General features: G+C 38.8%; 2 protein-coding genes across 2 annotated transcripts in view; one reads left to right on the top strand and one right to left on the bottom strand.

The window, feature by feature from the left end:
* Positions 1-19839, top strand: part of ctnna1 (catenin (cadherin-associated protein), alpha 1) — a 76820-nt gene that overhangs the window by 17151 nt on the left and 39830 nt on the right. The gene's annotated exons all lie outside the window — the stretch shown is intronic.
* On the bottom strand, positions 15086-16663 carry lrrtm2 (leucine rich repeat transmembrane neuronal 2). The gene is made up of 2 exons (XM_070913163.1): positions 15593-16663; positions 15086-15544 (listed from the first exon to the last, which is right to left on the bottom strand). Exons 1-2 carry the CDS (start codon positions 16661-16663, stop codon positions 15086-15088), a joined length of 1530 nt encoding a protein of 509 aa, XP_070769264.1.

Below are 19839 nucleotides of genomic sequence, written 5' to 3'. Positions count from 1 at the left end.
CATTGTCTTGATAATAGCACCATCCTGCCTATTGAATGATTAATCTATGGAAATCAACACTGTCACTGTGCCTATGAATAAATGGAATATACAGGGCTGCAATCAACAGTGTCGCTTGTTAATCAGGTCTTTGTAGTTAACATAAAAAAAAAAAATTGCCAATGATGTAAGATTTATGGAGCTGAGTATAGAGAACAAGTACTTACTGTATGTCAGGCCATAAGCTGGCCCCAACCAAATGTGGTGGGCTCTCTGGGGTACCCCATTGTGTTTGAGACAATTTTTCAATCGAGGGAAATGGCTGCAGCTCCATCTGGATGCACAATGTGGATGCAGGTCAGGATGTGGCTTAGATATACACATTTGCTTTTAAGATAAGTATTGCTATTAAGCTATTTGTTTATCAGAATTGAGAATTGAATTAATTGATTAGAGCACATACTGATCCTTTTTTAATATTCTTGCTTCCGCTTACAGACAAAAAACACTCAGCCCCCAACAAGCTCTACCTATCAAATGCTTTAGGCTATAGATTGTTCAGTTAGGGCCATAGCTGGGGTTACGCTCTGCAAATTCCAGAAAAAAGGAGATGGGGTTTGAACACAGAAGAATGCAGAAGAGGGTCTGCCTGGGAGGCTCAACCCAGGGCCCAAAATGCCCCTGGGGAACCTCTTAAGGGAAAAAAGAAGCCATAGGCCCACTTCTTAATTGCCTCTGTGACTGGAAGGCTATCTGACGTGCTTTGGGATTGTGTTTGTAACTGGAGAAGGAGTTTGATGGTTTTGATGTGGTCTGGTAGATTGTTCGATCTGGTTGGATTCTAAGATGCTACGTGGTGGTACTTCTTTAATTGGATGACTGTTCCTGCTGTGTTTTCAGTCAGTCAGTGAATACTTCTCCTCTAAAACGACATGGCTAGCAGGATACAGCATTTTCATTGGCAAGCCAGTGGGCCCCATTTACACATGTCACTTCAAACATTTCGCATCACATCACTCACATATACATGTCTCAGATGAAGCTGTTTGGTAACTAGAAGAATAATTCTGCACTTTAGTTACAACTGTCCATAACTAACACAAACATGAATGAATCACATTTATGAACTGCGATTAAGACAAAACTTATCGTCTTCACAGGCTCTAACTTGCACCGCTCCCTCACCCACACAGATCATTAAGTTGCTCAACTGATCAGGGATCGGATAAGTGCTACAGCAGCTCAGTGGGCCTTGCATTTGATCATATGTAGAGAAATTGCCGGAGCCGTTTTTTCATTGTTGCTTTAATGAGACGGAGAACAATGGCTAATTTTAGTGTAATTGTAGTGTAACTTTAGCGGCCGTTTTCACAAGGACAGAGAAAACAGGAGACAGATCATGAATGTATTAAGATAATCAGATGATGAGTGGCTGATGATTTCTACTGCTTACTGACAAAGTTACACCATGGGAGGATAAAAGATCTTGTGTCTTGGAGAGATGTACGCATTTACACTATGTCAAAATCTGCCTAGAATGTGTCTGTAGTCCCATTCTATTACTTTTTGTTAAACAAATGATAAGCTTTTATGTCACTGAAATCGACATCACTTTTCAAGGGTGAGAGTAGTGATTGAGCAACTGTCCAATAACATGAAAAGCTTTATTTTTAGCACCAAAATATGAACTTGGCTGTTGTCTTAACTTGCATTCAGCCAAAGAAGATACAGTAGATATCATGGGTATCACAGTTTCCATAGTACAATACTAAAAAATGGTATACTCCTTGTAGCACAACAAATTATGCACAAACTCAAAGTGAAATTAAATTACTATTTTATGTTCTTTACTTACTATTTTACATATACACTACATCACAGTTAAAAATAAAGTATATGGTTGTTTTAGGAAGTAGATTGTTGGCTCCACTTGTGTAAATTGTGTGACTAATATTTGATCCAAAATTCACAAATAATGCAGAGTCTGATTTCCTCCCACAATGTCAAATCCACTTAGATTCCATCTACATTTGTTATCAACTGTTGCTGGCTGTGAAGCAGTGCATAAGTAAAGTATTTTATTCAAATGATAAATTTACAAAATCATTGAGGATCACTGATGTATCTGAATATATTATTGTCATATCTCTTCAAAAATACGGATGATCTCTTTAAAAAAACTTTTAACCACACGAGGTAACAACAGAAAGCACTGCAGTTAGTTCAGTATTAGACTTTTTGTTTTCCGCCACCACAGTTGCCCATGCAATAACTGAAGGAAAAAAATATTGTTTAATGTAAATAAATTGGATATTCAAGGGTAGTGAAAGGCAGTGCATCATACCATCAATATTTTAATAACAACTGTTTGCCCTGTCGGTTACTAGAACTTCCCCAAGAGTTACTTTTCAGTAGAACACATCTTGCTGTCTGTGGTGAGGACTTGTATTAAGGAAGGAGCAATGAAACTGAAAAACTCTTGTCATTTTTCCATTCTGTCCTTCGACTGTTCTAATTTTCTTTTACGTCATGTTCCCCCTCAGCCCATTTCTTAGTCAGATTGTTCTTTTCTCTGTTTTGGAAGTAGCTCTATTTAACCCCCGGACATTATCCCTTTAACAGCAGTGTTTCAATGTGAGCCAGTCACCCAGAGAAATTTCATTGCTGTGGTAATGCCTTGTTTATTACAATCTATGAGTTTGAACTTTATCCGTTTTCTGGCTGACTTTTAAACTGCACAGCTTGCTCATTTCATTTGTCAAGTGTTACATTAGTCCTGTGGCTGTAATGGATGTCTGGTCAGGCAGGGTGTGATGGTAGTATAGATTCTGACTGTGTCCAATGCAAGTACCTGCTGTAGGCTTAAAAGGTAGCTGCTAATTTTAGCATGCCTGGCTAACTAGCTTACTACCTATAGTAATAATCTTCCTAAGCCAAGAGGTGACATAACATTATCTAAATACAGTATTTTGTGGGTCTGTAGGTTACATTATAAATAGGCCAATTTAGGACCGGCACATCTGCTGCATGGCTGCTAGGCTCAGGGTATTTACTATAGCAGATAATTGGGTAAGGGCCTTAGCCTGCCTGCTTAATAAGAGGGCAAATAGGTGTTCTATCTGCATCCAAAAGTAATCTGTGTCTTCTTGGTCCTTAGCCTAACTCTCCATGAAATAATCACTGAAATATTTTTTTAAGTAGTCTTTGAGGGATTCTGCAAAGTAATAGTCCAACTTAAAACACAACCTCTTTCTGTGACCTCTTTGTTGTTTTTAAACAATTTAGGAACTGGTGGATATTATGTTAGTAACCAGATAATTGTTACGAAGTTGTGACTGTTTGATGTGATAGCGTCTCAGTTACAAAATCCTTTTTATGTGTGTTTAAATATGTTTTCATTGAACAATGACAGACAAAATGATAAGCAGTGTGATGTCAACTAAGTTTACATGTCATCTTCTCTCAATCTGTCCTGTCCATGCTCCGGCATGCTTTGCTCTCATTGCTCATCCAGAACACTGCCAGTTTATTTTAAGGTTCAGGCCATTCATGCAGCATCTCTGGTTTGCTTCAAAACAAGTTTTCTACTTCACTGGACTCCTCCATGCCACTCATGCAGCCCTGTATGACTCTAGAACTCAGATTTACAGAGGAACACATGTCATTGCCACAGAGATGATGAGTTGACATGACAGGGATTTGGCTACTCATTTGGCCAGATGAATGGAAACACGACTAATGACATATTATGCTTCTCATCAGTTTCCTTCAATTGTGAAGCAAATTTTAAGCGAACTTTTGAAATTGCAAATTAGACGCGTTTCCATCAACTGGTATGGTGCGAATTAACAAGGCTCGATGCAAAGTGTAGTTTTGTCAGAAGTTAGCGGTATAGGCTACACTTTATGCATGGCTGTAATCTGCCAGAAAACAGAGAAGAAGAAGTAGAGGTTGCGAACTGGAAACAAAAGAAGTCGCTGGTGCCTTAAGCAAATGGTAGACAGTGGGACTGATAACATGACTGTGTCTGTGATTAAGCTTGACATACTAAACCAACCTCGCATTGGCTTGATGAGGATATGTGTGCTGTCGTTCTCAGGCAGACCTGTAGAGGTGTGACGATATATGTACTTGCAGGAAAGGAAATACCCACTATAGGCCCATACTTAATGCTGATTTTGCTGGGGAATGTTCTGTATTTGGCTCAATGGCCATGATTTTCTCCACATATTGTTCTGATTGTAGATGGGGCAGTGCAAGTCATTTAACAGTATGTTGCCATTACAGCATATGGGTTTACACTCACAGCTGAGGCTGTTGGACGGACTCCTAACTCATTCTCTTTCTCTCTCCCATCCCTTCTGCTTCTTCATTCCCTCTAGCTACAAGTTGTGTTTACCCCCTTTCTCAAATTTTCTTCCTCTCCATCAGACTCTTTGACAAAAATTATGTTGGAGAACCTTACTAAAATTTCAAGAATTGAAATATAAGCTGTGTTCAAAATCATTCACTAACTACTGTATAGTCTTTTACAGACATGATTATGGAATCAGCTATTAGTTCTAATTTGCGTTCTAATTCTTGGTGACACTCCACAAAGGATGCCCACAATATGTTTATTGACATTATGGGGGCACTTGAAGACTCAGAAAGCCAAGCATTCTGTGACATCACAAGAAGCCCTTTGGAACATTGTCAAATCATGCTGGGACAACATGGGTTCAGGTTTTAAACAAACTTGTGGAGTCCATGCCAGCTGGAGTGGTGCATGCTGTCATTAAAGCAAAAGGGGGACGTACCAAACTTTTCACTCAAGTTGTTAAGCTGATATTATCTTTTGTAATGAAAGAAATAGTATTACATTCAAAACAAATTCAAAATAGAAGTATCTTGACAAATGGTGTCTTTTGTACCCACTGTGTGTGTGTGTGTGTGTGTGTGTGTGTATATATATATATATATATATATATAAAAGACCTGATTCACATGAAAGGACAACGTTAAATAGTTTTACCCTGATAACATCATGTTAAAGGCATGGTTTGGTTACTGTGTTTGTATACTGAATACATGTTCTCAAGTGAGCTCAGACAAGGGAGTTAAGAACAACATTTTCATGTCATGCATGTCTTGTGTAGGTTTGTTTTATTAGGCCTACTACAAATGCTACAATCCTAGTACCAGTGTACAAGTGACCCATCAAGGAATAAGCAGGTCTATAGGCATGAAACAGTATTTCATCTGAAATACATGTCTCTGTGATTTTTTTTTTATATAGAACAGGGATTAGAATAGAATAAAAGCAATTAATATAGTGGCTAAAATTTCAGTCTAATAGACTGTGGTAGCTTCTCCTATTTTGTTTCAGAGCTAATGAATGTCATGAATGTCCAAGCTGTGTGTTAATGCATTTCCCAGCAGCTAATTTACTGCACTGTCAGTTTGTGTCAGCGCAGCCATAACAGCTGTTTAAGCAGAAGTGGAATGTATTAGTTAATGTAAAAATCAATAAATTGCATAATATATACACCATACAAAAGCAAAAGTGTTATGGACTTACAATTTATGTCCACACAAAGTACAGTTAACAACATCACTGGGTGAACCGTAAATACCCTTCTGGAAAATGTACACAACATATTCGATTCATTGTCATGAGAACAGTTAAAACTTTTATACAGCACATTGATTGGAAAAGCTGTTATCAGGGAAAGGAAGGCTGACTTTGAGATTTGGGAAACAGAAATGTGGCAAATGTCTGAACAGGATACTTTATGTTGTTGGTTTACAGAGTAAGGACTAAGTGTTTTTTTTCCTCCGTTCTTGGAGTGGAAATTGTGTACAGTGTTGTGATGATCATTTAACAAGACTAGAGCTTGTCTACTCAGCCAGTGAAGGGGAAAGACGGGTGGGGGTAATGTTGCCCCAGCACTGCCACATAGTGTGGCCTCAATTATTCCATATTGTCATGACAGTTTGGCATGGCACGTGTTGTGTGTCTGTTTCTGCCACTTTTTATTAATAATGCATCTCTAGTTGCCAACATCTGTCAGGGTTTTGTTTCACATAAGAGAGTGATGCTAGGTTGCTTTGACATATTAAGCTACTGACATTTAAATTCCTTCTACTTGAAGTGGTACATTATCATTTGGACCTGCATGAAAAGAACATGCGTGGCGACTGCAGTGGGACCCCTGCCTCTCACTTCACTTGTCTTTTTTCTGTATATCTCAATATAGTCTTCCCACTCTGCACTCTTTATCATTTCTCTCACACTTTGCTTTCACCTTGCTGAATCCTCTTTTCTGTTTCTCCATCTTTGCAATCTTTTGCTTCGCCGTTTGTGTCCCTTTCTCTCTCGACAGCTCGCTCTTTCCCCAACTCTCGCTGTCTTTTTGCCTTGGGCATGTACAGTGAGTGGCAGAATTTTGCTTTATCCCTATTCCTCTGTGCCTGCATAGTTGCCTCTTATTTTAAACTAATTTTAGGTCTTGTGGATCTTGGACCATCTACTCTGCCTACCTTATCCTATTATGAGCTATGTGTAACCTAGAGAAAATGACAATTGGTTTCGATTTAAAAACAACTGCACTGCATGATGTCATGCCCAGAGAGTAAGATTATAGTGTAAGTCCAGGGCCGGTGAACTAACAGACAATGTAGTGGAATCCAAAAAGAGGCTTTTTTTTTTTTAACCCATTATTTTTGAAAAACGTGGAAGAAGGTTCAAAGGGGCAAGACCAGTGTGAAAGCAGTTCAGTTTATCTAGTTGTAATCTCATCTAAATGCATAATTAAAACAAATTACACTCCATACAATGTAACACGGAAAAGATTTAGTGTCCCCAAGGCTTTTCATATATTTACAGCCTCCATAAAACACTGATCTGTCAGTAACAGCCCGTCACGCAACGTTTCCAAGACCTGGTCTGTGATCTTTTGCTGGTGAATTCTAGGCCTTTTGATTGGCTTTGCTGGCAGGTAGATGAGATGCAGCCTTTTTTCTGCAAGAGTTGAACAGGATAAAGAATGCCACGGCCTCCCAACATTATTTTGCTCTTGATGCTATGACTGAAGTCCAACTTTCCCCTCTTTCACGGTTGTATGGGTGAATGAACTTAACCCATAGGAAACATACTTGCTGTTTGCGGTTTTTGGTTAATTTCAGTCGCAAATATGGCAACCTTTGTCTCTGCAGGTTAATACATATGTATTTCTTCAGATCAATATTTAATTGTTTGCCGGTCTCATATTTTCCCCATTTGTTGTACAGTCTGAGGCCCAATATGTTGTCACCATGTAAAGCTGCAGTACTGATTTAAGTATGCAATTTGCCTTCCACCCTGAAAAACTCTCTGTTTTGGCCCTTGGGATTACTTCATTCCTCCAAATATCCCTTGTGTGCACACATGGCAGATGTGATGCTGCAGAACAGTCTAATTCATCTCACAATCTTGTTTTGAGTTGGAGTTTTGTTGCTCCTACAGAGTGAGAAAAAGTAGTTAAGAAGTCCAGGTTAAAAAGAAACCCTTTGAATACTATAAATATTTTTAAAGGTTTTAGTTATATATCTTAACTGTATTTTACAATACTATACAATAAAGTTAATTCAACAATAAATTAAGAAAACACACAAGGCTCTACTTCAACCGACGTTAAACTCCAGAAACATTCCCACAATTTGTGATATAAAATTATGTGATTCTCATATTTCATACGTGTGCAAAGTTTTTGAATTTCAATCTATGCTCATCAGCTTTTGCTGGTTCAAAGGTAAAATTACAATTATGAATTCCAGTTTATGTTCAAAATTTTGAACAAATATTTGTCATTGAGACAATAAAGCATGGAGACACAGGTTTATATAAAATTTAGCACACCATCTTTTGTATTTATTTGCAATTTAGCATTTCCATAGCTGTAGGGCTGTAGCAGTACAGGAAAGCCCATAATCTTATGTGTTTTGAAAAAACATTCTGATATGATATAATGCTAATTGAAAGCTTATTGGATGGGTCAATACTCAGAAAAAAGATGCAGAAAAGTATACCCTATAATTTGCAATTGTAAATCTTGTAATTTGTGACATTAATTACTTACCGTTAGTCATCTTAGTATGGACCTATGGTTGGAAATTCCCCAACAACCGGCAGCTCATCAGACAGGAATGAACCTTGAGATGCAGTGTACACCATGGAGAGGTCACCACTCTGTCACAAGGCTAACAAACATGTACACAGTCAAACACTTTTGCACCCGTGTTCTCACCTGCGGGCAGTAGGTGTTTTCAGTTTACCTGAACTGCATGTCTTTGAATTATGGTAGGACTGAAGCACCTGGAGGAAACCCCAACAGACATGGGGAGAACAGACTCCACACCAAAAGGTCTCAGCCTTGATTCATATTAATTACCTTCTAGATGTCAGAAAACAGTGCTAACCACTAGTGTTTGCAGTTAGGCAGCAATCAAGCAAAAGCCTTCAGAAATGTATTTTATATAATAATGTTTCACATTTTGAACCTTTTGCCTATAACTTTAGAGCATTGCTTTCTGGGTAGGAGGCAGCAATGGAGGACCTGCCATCTGGAGTGCCTGGATAGTTCTTTTTTGGCTGCTTTTTCACTCCACAAATGCGTCAGAAAGAGGGAAACAAACAAGAGCAAATCTAAATAACTGGTGTCTGTGGCTCTGACAGCTGACCTGAGTGAGCCACTGGCTGATCCCATCAGTCATGGATGCCGTCAGGTTGGACACATAATCTTTATAGGTGATAGCAATCCTCTTCTATAATTGGCTCAGTAGTTTTTGCTTTCAAATGTGTTTGGTCAGATGTTTGGTAGCTTAATATCTACTATATTGCCATTTGTAGCATGAATCTTAAAAGCTGCGTCAATATGCTGTTGCTTGGAGTTTGCAAATGTCTCTTCCTGGTCTTAACAGTAGTTGCATCAACACCTTTTGCATTGCTTGGTAGAATAATATCAGCTGTATCTGTTGAATCCAACTTTAATCATCATCTTTAATACCTTTTTAATTCTGTATAATGGTGTTCAATAATTCTGTGTCTACGTCTGTTGCTGATTTTGCTCTTATTCTTGTTATGAGGAAAGGTGAATTTTTTAAGACTGTAAAGAACATAATGAAGATAAAGATGGCTAAAATTCTCTAAACTTTTTCTTGTGTGCGAGGTGAAGTTGCCATCTTCTCCAAAAAGACACTGAAAGGGCTTTTGGTTTGCTCATCTCTCTGTTGTGTGCACTTGGATCCCCCTATGATATGATTAAGGACTTATTTTAAATGTGTTAAGCAATAAATATATTAGGGAGGTATTTGCTGATTAGTGTCCAGAACAATATGACCTTCCTAGTAAGCATTTTCTAGATTTATTGGAGGCTTAATAATGAATACCTGAAGCATACATGGGCTCTGAGTCCTTGAACCCTGCAGAGTACTGAAGCCATGCAGTCAGACTCATCCCTCCCCCACCTGGGTACACTCTGCAGGTTAATTACTGAAGCTTGCTTTCTGTAGACCTCATCAAAAAAGAGCAGGTAAAATTGAAGTGGTTCTTACAGTTGGATAGCCATGTCAGCCTATATTCCCCAAACTGCTTCACATACAATACATTGCCTTCAGATAAAATATACATCTCAGCAAACGTGTCTAACTGAAACTGGCTATCTGAAGCCTTAAATGGATTTACAATTTTACTCTCTCTCTCTTGAGCACATTAGGCTTGCTATGTGAACTTTCGGAGAAATTGGAAAAGCTTGGATTAGTAATTTGCTGACAGAGTTATTGTGTTTTGGTCCCCAAACTGATCATAGTTATAAAATATGAAATATCTGTCTGTACCTGATCTGTAAGTACTGACCTGATATAATTCCTACATTATACAGCTGCGCATTATACAGTAAAATTAGTAAAGCCAGTTCAATTGAACAGTGTTGGACAGAAGAATGGCTCTGCAGTAAGAAGATATAGGCTGGATCACAACTTTTGAAGGTTTCTTATTCACTATGCAGTGGGGTGGTAAAATAAATATTTCAGCATGATATTTCTCAATACAACATTGTGACTCCACCGATATTAATTGTTATCAGTTGGCTATAGAAGTGGTGTAGTGATTGTGAACATGGCATCCATTCAACCATTCTACATGCCTTACTTCTAACTTCTGCATATAGCTTTGTTATTTTGGAATAGAGACTCTGATAGTCTCTGCCGTGTATTTTTTTCATTAAAAACAAATCATAACAAAAACAAATAAAATTTTCTAAAAATTTCTTCTGATTTACAGTGAACTCAAATTTTAACCCGTTTTACAACGTTTGTCTCCTGGCAAAAAATAGTGTGAGGAGTTACTTTGACTTACCAGATAACGTGGCTATTTTTTGTTTTCTCGTAATGCATCTATGTAAACATAAAAGGTGAAAGTCATTTTTCGCCACAAGTGGGTGATGGATTTTTTACTTCGTCTCTTTCATCGGTATATGGACAGATGACTTTGATCTTTACATTGTAACAAACAATTCACATTGTGTGTGTGTGTGTGTGTGTGTGTGTGTGTGTGTGTGATAAAATGAATGTTGTGGTCATGAATGTATCCACACCCATATTGCAAAATACTGGACTTCTATGATATTCCTGGTGGACATCATGCAGCTTCAGTTCAGCTACAAAATAGAATTCATAGACTGGTCTTTATTACCATCTTTACAATGTGCTGAGTTTGAAAACCCAAAGTTGCATCTGTGCAGGTAGTTTCGGCCATGTCCTCTTTGCAAAATGTCAGAGTATAAAGAGCTTTTAAAACATGCTTTTATGGGTTGTTATCTGTGTTATCTGTTGCTCTTGCTCGCTGAGATTATTTGCTGATTATTTCAAGTCAGTTTAACAACTAAAAACATTTATAAATTCCCAGTGTTAATGTCAAATGGTCAATTTGAAAAAATATATTATTAATAATATTTAATTATAAAGAAAATTCTTCAACACAGATCTTATACAAGGGAGGAAATACAGGTTTCATTATCATTGTTAATCTTTGTTCCCAAATTTATATAAAAAAAACAATGTGTTGCTACATTGCAATACACCAGAAAAATAATTACTTGAGTGTGGTATTTACTGACAACACCCTGATGACTAATAGGCACCAAATTCATAATCTTAGATCTTATATGAAGGTTGATGTGTCTGGCTTTACTCAGAATATTGTTTTTTTTCATTGCATGACAAACTTAATGAAGTAGTGCTGATGAGTTGTTTATCTAGCAAAAATGCTTAAAACATTTACTGCTTCCATCTTCTCAAATGTGAGGATTTAATCTGTTTAAAAGTATTTCAATACCTTTTGAGTTTTGGACTGTTTGAAGTTTGAAGACGTTACCATGGGTTCTTGGAACTTGTGATGGCCATTTGTCACAATTTTCTGAAACTTAAAACAGTTGTTAACCTATTAATTTAAACAAATAATTAAGAAAGTAATTGATAATTTAAATCCATAGTTGCAGTCTTCTATTAAGGCTTATTAGACCCCTTTCTGCATAGATGTTTCTGCATTACCCATTATTTTGTTTAAATGGCCACATTCAGGACAGTAAAAATGCTGCATCACTCTGCCTTTTAAAGCAGGGCATTTCAAGGTTCTTTGCATTATGGACCCCAGAAACATGAGTTCTACTTAACAACATTATTAGAGTTTTTATCTAATCGACCTGACTAGATGATCTAATCATTATGTTGACATGCATTGATGGAAGGGAATTGGAATCAAATTAACCCCTCAACCTTTAGTGCTTTAAACTGTGCCTACCAAAAATTCCATCCGAAATTGAAATTGTGTTATAATTTACACATACCTTCAGAAATGTCACAATATACTGATGCATATCAACTTCATCAAGGGTTGGGTTGGATTTGGTTTGCTTAAGAATTTTTATAAGCTACAGATTTACACATTAAACCAAAATGTAATGAAAGACCAAACCAAGCTGAAAGCATCCATCAGTTAGCAATCACTCTGTAAATTATAACCATTTTATTTAAAAAATATATGTTTTGAGGGGAAAATGTTTTTTTTTTCAGTTTGGCACATCTTATCCACTATACAGATATGAAATTGTACATATTACAATACAAAAGGAAAATGGGAAGAGAAAAGCATTCATTTTGCACAAAGAGGTTGGGTAAGAGAGAGGGGATTGGTTCACTTGTTTTTTCTCTTTTTTTATTTTTAGGCAGGGTGGGGACCAGGGCTAGAGGATGACAAGAGGAAACAAAAACAGTTTACAAAGAGCCAGAGTGCAAAGGGATGCATATTTCTACAAATTTTGTGGATTTTCAGTCACTTAGTACAACCGTAGTCTTAAACAGTGAAATGTCAAATGATTGACAGAACTTTATAGGAATTCCACATACATCCCCATTCTTGGTGCTATCAAAAATGAGGTCTCTCCTTAATGTTGGCTGAATGACAAAAAGAAATATTCAACTCAAATTTGACTTTTGAACATGCAAGACAGATTAGAAGGGCAATAGTAAAAGCAGTGTGAAGCTGGAAGAAAACAAATTTAGAACAATGTGGAGGTGCTTGGCTTTGGAAAACAGTATGAGCAGTGTATGCGATGTTGTTCATTGAATTCAAATGTGAAGTGTAACAATTTTTGGTTCACACAAACACTTTCTTAGAAGTTGTTGTAGGCATCCTATGAGCATGTGCAGAGAGACATTGACACAAGCATTCATTTAGAAGTTTGAAGCCTAATCTTGACAGGCTCAATAAAGAGACAAAGCCACAAATGGTAGGTCCTGGTTGCCTCTAGGGGGCACCAGCCAACAAACTGCATCCTATTTGCTCAAAACCGGATATCTTGCTTCAAGGTGCTATCGGAAGCATGTTGCTGTCTTAATCACTGACTTCGTTAAGCATAGCCAAAAGTTGAACTGTCGAGAAAATGCCATATTCTGATTTCCAGGGTTAAGAGGTTTACTTGAATTTTTCACTGTTAGGCAACATTTTCACCACAAGTCAACTCATGATCCAATGCTTGCTCTGTGGTCACTGTGCATTTCTACTCCTAGGTACTGTCAGTCAGTGTTTATCATTCCATTCTCTACTACCTTTACTTGGCCAGAAAGATTGGTTGGTTGGTTTGAAGAAACTAAGACATTACCCCGTAGTTGCCCCTCTCCATCGTCCCATCAATTCCTCTCAATCCCTCTCTCTTTCACCCTGCCCCCACCACCAAACTGAACACAAAGAAGTGCGGAGCTGCGGCAGCAGCTTTAGTCTGATGCTAATGCACATCCTCTCCCTGCTGCATACAAATGTGTCTTGACCCAGGCTTGCTGTTTTCTTATCACTGGATCTCCATTTGCTTTCAGGGTATTGGTCGCAGTTTAACTTGACACTTGCGACTGCTAATCAAGGAGCTGATATAATATTTATTATTCACAATAACCCCATTTTTAAAACTGTAAATGACAACTCTGGATCCCTAACAAGAACAATACTTTAAATTAAAATGTTCAAAGATGTGTTTGTGTGGTACAGAGGATGATAATACTAGAACTATTTCTGAGTGACTGAACAAGCTAAATGTTGCTGGATCACTGGTGTGGGTGACAGAATATTAGATTCTTTTTGCCTTGCCTTAATTGGTTCAATCTTGAGCCTGTCAGTCCTGATTAGTGTGGAAGCAGTAAAGAGCCTGGGCTACTGGGAAAGGTTTTATTTTCAGAGTGAAATGCTCTCCTGTCTGGCATTTGCGCTGTTCATTGCCCTTTCACTTGCTACCTTCACATCTCACACTAGCTCGTCTATATATTGATCCTTGTATATAATAGCAAATCAGCTAACTGTACTTACTAGGTTAAGCTGTTGGAAATATCATGGTCACAGTGTGTATGGTATTTGGGAGCTAGAGAATCCATGTACAGGCCATTGTACATTTAAAGTTCTAATAATTTTGTTCTTGATGTCCAAGGTAAGGAAGACATCCATGTGTTTCTGCTAAGCGGTGTAGTATGCTGATTAACCACAGATGAACAATGCTTAGTGTTTCCCACAGGTTGAGAATTTATTTGTGGTGGTTGGCCCTTGTGGGTGGGAGCTCCAATTTCTTGAGTGAGCTGCAAAACAGCATTGCATTTACGAGCTAATGTCTGATTAAGGAGGTCTTTTTCCAATATATATATAACTGAACATAAATTGACCATTTCGGCAGTCAATCAGTACAAACCTTTAGTTGCATTTCCTCACAAAAGAAATTTTGGAAGAAATCCAAAAACAAAAGAAAATCCCCTTTTGGCCAAGGACAGCTGTTTTTTGGGGGTGGCCTGTCCAAATAAGTTCTGTAAACAGGAAACACTAAGAGCCTTTTGATCTGATGAAAGGTTATAGACTTGTCTGATTTGGTAAATGTGGCATCATTAGTGTATACTGAATAGACGTTCAGGCTTCTTCTTTCCTCAAGAGAGGATTTATTTTTATTTGTGACATAATAATGACATGTATTTTTCAGTTCTAAGTCAGAATTTAATTTTGGTCTTAGTGGCCTTTAATGTGTCATAGCTCTCCAAAAACAATGAAACTATAAAACAAAAACCTTCTGATTAGTGATCCAATTAATTTGCTCCAGTGATTGAGTGAGTGGCTTACACTGCCTGTGGTGCAGTTAGAAACATGATTTCAAATATTTACTTTTTAAGAAATAAGACATAAATCACATTTCTCCACTTAATGTATTCTGTTAGCAGAGGGCCATTTGGCTAAGTATTTTCTCTGTGCTCCAGAATATAGAGACAATGTGGAGACAAATCTCACAGTTTACAATTTTCTTGTTTAAAATGATTGCCCCTGCCTGATATGAACAACCTTGCATTCATAGAAAAATAAATTTGTGACTATCTCTACATCATCCCTAAACTGTCGTGTTCAGCCTCTGTCATTGTAGCATTCAACATTTCTCACATATTCTCAAATCTTACTTGTAGAAATTATGCTTTTTACATAAACTGGGAAAAAAAATCCAAAAAACAAACCCTGTATCATCTGAAATGGTCAAATGGCAAACCATATGCTCTAGGAATAAATAAGAGTTCATACTTCACACTCTTTGTAAGGCAGTTGCTGACACTTGCACTGCCCATAGCCATTGATGATCACGAGTGCCCCTTCTTCATGGCTGGGCTCATACTCATTATAGGGTACCTGTGTAGCTAGATCTGCCATAGGCTGCCGCTGCTGGGTCCTCATCTGTCTGCGGTTCTGAATAGCCGAACAGTGACGTATCCGGCGCAGGGTGGGAGGGCAGCACTTCCGTGAGATATACACAACGAAAATGATGAAAAAGAATGAAAATAGAAGGGCCATAGTTCCAATGATAACCCTATGAGTCATAACAGTGTTGTCCATTGCAGGGAAGTCCTCCGTTACAGCTGCCTCTTCCAATGTAGCAGTAGTTGCTTGAGCAGTGCGTGGTGTTTGTGTTGTGGTTGTTGTGGTAGTGACTGTGGTAAAGCTCCCAAAATCCTCTGCATAGTCCTGCGTGGGGGTCGGCTGCATAATTCCAAACAAGGAGCTTGTGATCTCTGCAGCTATAGTAGCGTCTGTGGTTGTACTAATGGTCTGAACAACCGGCGCTGAAAAATTCTGGCAAAGCTGGAATCCATAAACAGCATCAAGTATCTCCTCACCTTGGGCATATTCAGGACTATGGCAGAGAATGGAATGTTCCCACCTTCCCTTAAAGGTGCTTAGCCACGTGGCCAGAGAGCAAATCCTTTTGGTACATTCCCAAAGATTGCTAGACAGCCCAACGGTACCCAGAGACTGCCACATATCCATGACTTGGGGATCCAGACTGCTTAGTTTGTTGTTATCCAGCAGCAAAATCTTTAAATTTGGCAGCGTTTGAAACACATCAGGTGTCAGGACACGAATTTCATTTCCTGTGAGGTCCAGCTTCTCTAAAGTGGTCCAAGTCCACTCCATGCCACATGTTAGGTTGCTGATCTTATTCCATTGCAGATACAGAAACTGGAGAGCCACAAGGCGGGGGAAATGGGCCAAGTTGATCTTGGTCAGCTGATTGTGCTCCAAGTGGAGCTCTTTAAGCTTAATGAGCCCAGCAAATCCATTCCGTGCCAGACTCCGTAGACGGTTGCTGCTTAGGCCCAGATATTCCAGGCTGCGGCAGTCCCAGAATGCCCGAACAGGAGTGGTGCGAAGTAAATTGGAGCGGAGGTGGAGTATCTGGAGCTTCCTCAGTCCATGAAACAGCTCTGGTTCCAATGCAGTCATCTGATTGAAGGACAGGTCCAGTATCTGAAGATTGATGAGGTGGATGAAGGTTGTGTTGGGCAACTTGGTGATACGATTGGAACTCAGATTGAGGTCCTTCAGCTTGTAGAGCCCTTGAAAGGCATCCTCTTGTACTGTGGTAATCTGGTTGTGGTCTAGATGTAGCCATGTGAGCTGGCTGAAGCCATAGAATTGATCAGGGCTGAGCTCAGTGATGCTATTGTGGCGTAGTGACAACCCCAGGGCCCCCTTGTCCACACCATCTGGGGGTGCCTGAAGCCCCTGGGTGTCGCAGTAGAACTGCAGGTCCTCACAGCGGCATTTTTGAGGGCAGGTTGTGCACGATGCAGGAGGGAGCAGGCACACTAGAAGCATGCTGATCACACACAGATACAAAGCCACTGGTGCAGGTCCCACCAATGGCCACCTTGAATGGAAACCTGGGTGGGTTCAAAGATAAGAAAATGAACTGTGGGGCGGGAAACCTTATCTCTGCATAGCACTTATTACTAATTCATGGTGATGATTGTGCTTTTGGTGTGTGCTCTCGTTCTTTCCCATACATACACCAGTTTAGATATTTTACATCGACAACTTTCACAATTCATGTAAACATGATTTCTTTGAGCTCAGGTTTAATGAAAATGTAATTTACTTAATCTACTGATCATTTACATACATGAGCTGGACTTTGTTTCCACTCCCTTGCTATTTATATTAAGCCTATTTTGTTCTCATTTTGTGCTCTGTAATTTGGTTTTAATTCTAATTTTATGCCGATTACAGATTACATTTATTTATTAATTATTCCTGTATGTTCTTTCATTTTTGAGCTGCTCAAATATGCTGTTGTCCTTAGTTATTTTGATAGATTGAGTCGTCTTCATCACAGAAGAAGTCTGCTATACAATACAAATTTAAAATGTATACATTCCCGACTCGTGTCTCTGTGAGGAAGGAAGAATCAAGGACAAGTGCAGTAAATAGACTAGGCTGAAGAGCTTTTAGTCTTTACCCTCCCTTGCTCTTACTTGTATTCCCTATTCATGTCCAGACCTGCCATATAAAGGGGCTAACTTACCCATTCTTTTGTGCACATCGGAGGCTGCATTCAACTGTCCTTTTCCGCAGACTCTTGGAGCAACCAGATGGAAGAAAAATCCAAAGGGAAAAAACCCTTTTGAGTAAGCACAAAAGGAATCAGCCTCTTTGGAAATAAAGCAATTCTGAGCCCACCCAATTGAAACAAAATATGAAATTCCATGTCCCAAGATGATGTTTACTCCTGTTATTTTGCTTAGAGTCCTTTAAAATCCAAGCTCAAAGAAAGGGTTGAATCTTTTCCTTCATCCCACGAATCCGTGAAATAAATATTTATATATTTTTTTAAGTTGATCAGTTGCATCCAGAGCGACTCCGGTGAACAGACCCCCCCCTCCTCTCCTTTTTTTTCTTTTTCTTTTTTTTACCCTTTTGTTTCCCTTCCACCGCAATGATGTCAGCTCAGATGGTTAATTGAAGATCAAGCGTTCCTCTTTCATGGCTGTGGTCTTCCAACCCTAACTTGTTGATGGCAGCCAGAGATCCTGCTTCCGACGCCGGCTCAGTCTCAGCATAGCCTCTGCAGAGCTGTGAGCGGAGCCCTCGTCTGCTAGCTGAGACGCAGGGAGAGAGAAAAAAAGCAGAGCAGAGAGTCGGGGATGTTATTCTGTGCTTTTTGTTGCAGCCACTCACTGCTACAGAGTGGTGGCAGCCTGGCGTCGATCATCACTACTGTTTCTCTCTCTCTTTTTCTCTCCCACACTCACAAACACCCTCTCACTCTCTTGCTCAGTCACTTGCTCTCTGCCTCATACACACTGCTTGTGCACCTCAGTCTTCCTCCACCTCCCTCTTGCATCCCCCCTTCCCTCCCACTGGCTCGTCACCATCAGAATATTGATATCTTGAACGTGTTGCGGCAGCTTGCTGTTGAAATTAACCACAGCTGTAAATCTCAGCCTCGCCTTGCTGTTGTTCTGCATACGCTATGTATGAATGTATACATAAACAAAATAACATCACAAAGCAAAATATAGGTTGTAGCATGTGGCTCTAGACAACATAAACATGAGCAAGACTGAGCAAAGATGTGCTGCGTTGCCATGTCTCTGTACAGGAGCAAGTATGCTATAGCAATGCTAACATAGGATGTCTAGCTTATATTCATAATTTACATATCCAGTGCAGTGCTTTAATTTTTGAGCACTGGCATGTGATGTATGGCCAGCTGCTCTGAAGTTAGACTAGCTTTGAACTTGTAATTGACAAGGCAGAATACTTGCTTGATGGTGTGAACCACAAGGTGATATCAAAGTAACTGAAATTCTGTTAACATAATTTTTATTTTATTTTTTACATTGCACAAGTGGATTTGATTTGTGGTTTTGTTAAAAGGTGATATTTCAGCACTAAAAGTGTTGTCTGTAGTTCAATGCATGAAAATGCAGTCTTTTTCTTAATTATTTAATGTCAGTGTGAGGGTAATTGCAATGAATTAGATTTGAAGCAGCCCATGACTAGATAAAAGACAGTATGAAGCACAGATACTGTTGCCTTTTAACTTTGACCCTCTACCACTTGTCAACCTTTTATTTCACTCTGGCGTCTTTTTAAACATGAACTCAGATTGCTGCAGCTCGCCACACCCCTCCCTGCTTTATACTTGCGTATTACTTTGATTACCTTATTGTGATGTTATTTGATATGGATTTTAACTTTTGTTGCACCTGTTATAGACGATAAATTATACTAAATGGAAGTAAATAACAAAATTTCCGCTGTGTGCTTTGGCAGTAGATGATAATGAAAGAGTAACTGAAAAACCTTTTTTGTAATTTGAAATTGTACAGACAGGTTGAAAATGATTATTATTACTAAATGTACACTCCCTAATTAATTGTATTACATAATTTTGAGGTCTTACGACAAAATGTGCATCTGGCTGTGACTTTCCAGGTCACTTGACCAGCATGCTGCTGTCATTCTTCACTTTTATTGTTGTAGACTACATCTCCCGCTGGGACTCTTCTGCAGAATTTGAGAGTGGAAAACATGGGGGAAAAACGCTTAAATCTCACAAGGGCATGATGGATATTTCCTCGATTTGACGTGTGCTAACTTTGCTTTTGGAATTCAAGATGTTTAAAAAGCATTCTTAAAAGACAAAACGTGAAATTATATATAGGCATCCAAGTAAGTGGGCTTGCCTAAATATCAAAAAAACAATATCATAGAACTCTGTGATCATTTGCCACTTGGAGCATACTTTATTTCCTTTGGATTTTTCCCTAATCCAGCAGACTAGTGGTTTTGAAGAAAAGGGATGTTCCTAAATCTGTCCTAAAGGAGATGGATAGAGACTCACTTGAGTATCATAAAAGATGCCGCAGAGAAACTGCCTCCATAATAAGCACCTGAAGAAGTGCTTTAGAACCCTCTGGCGTGGAAATGAAATATAGGCTAGGCATGAATGAAATAGGATTGAGAGAGTAGGGGCAGAGCAGACTAAA

Source organism: Enoplosus armatus, chromosome 10 (assembly GCF_043641665.1).
Source record: "Enoplosus armatus isolate fEnoArm2 chromosome 10, fEnoArm2.hap1, whole genome shotgun sequence".
In the NCBI taxonomy this organism is placed as follows: Eukaryota; Metazoa; Chordata; class Actinopteri; order Centrarchiformes; family Enoplosidae; genus Enoplosus; species Enoplosus armatus.
The sequence above is the reverse complement of the archived record's forward strand: the minus strand, read 5'-3'. Positions and strand labels throughout refer to the sequence as shown.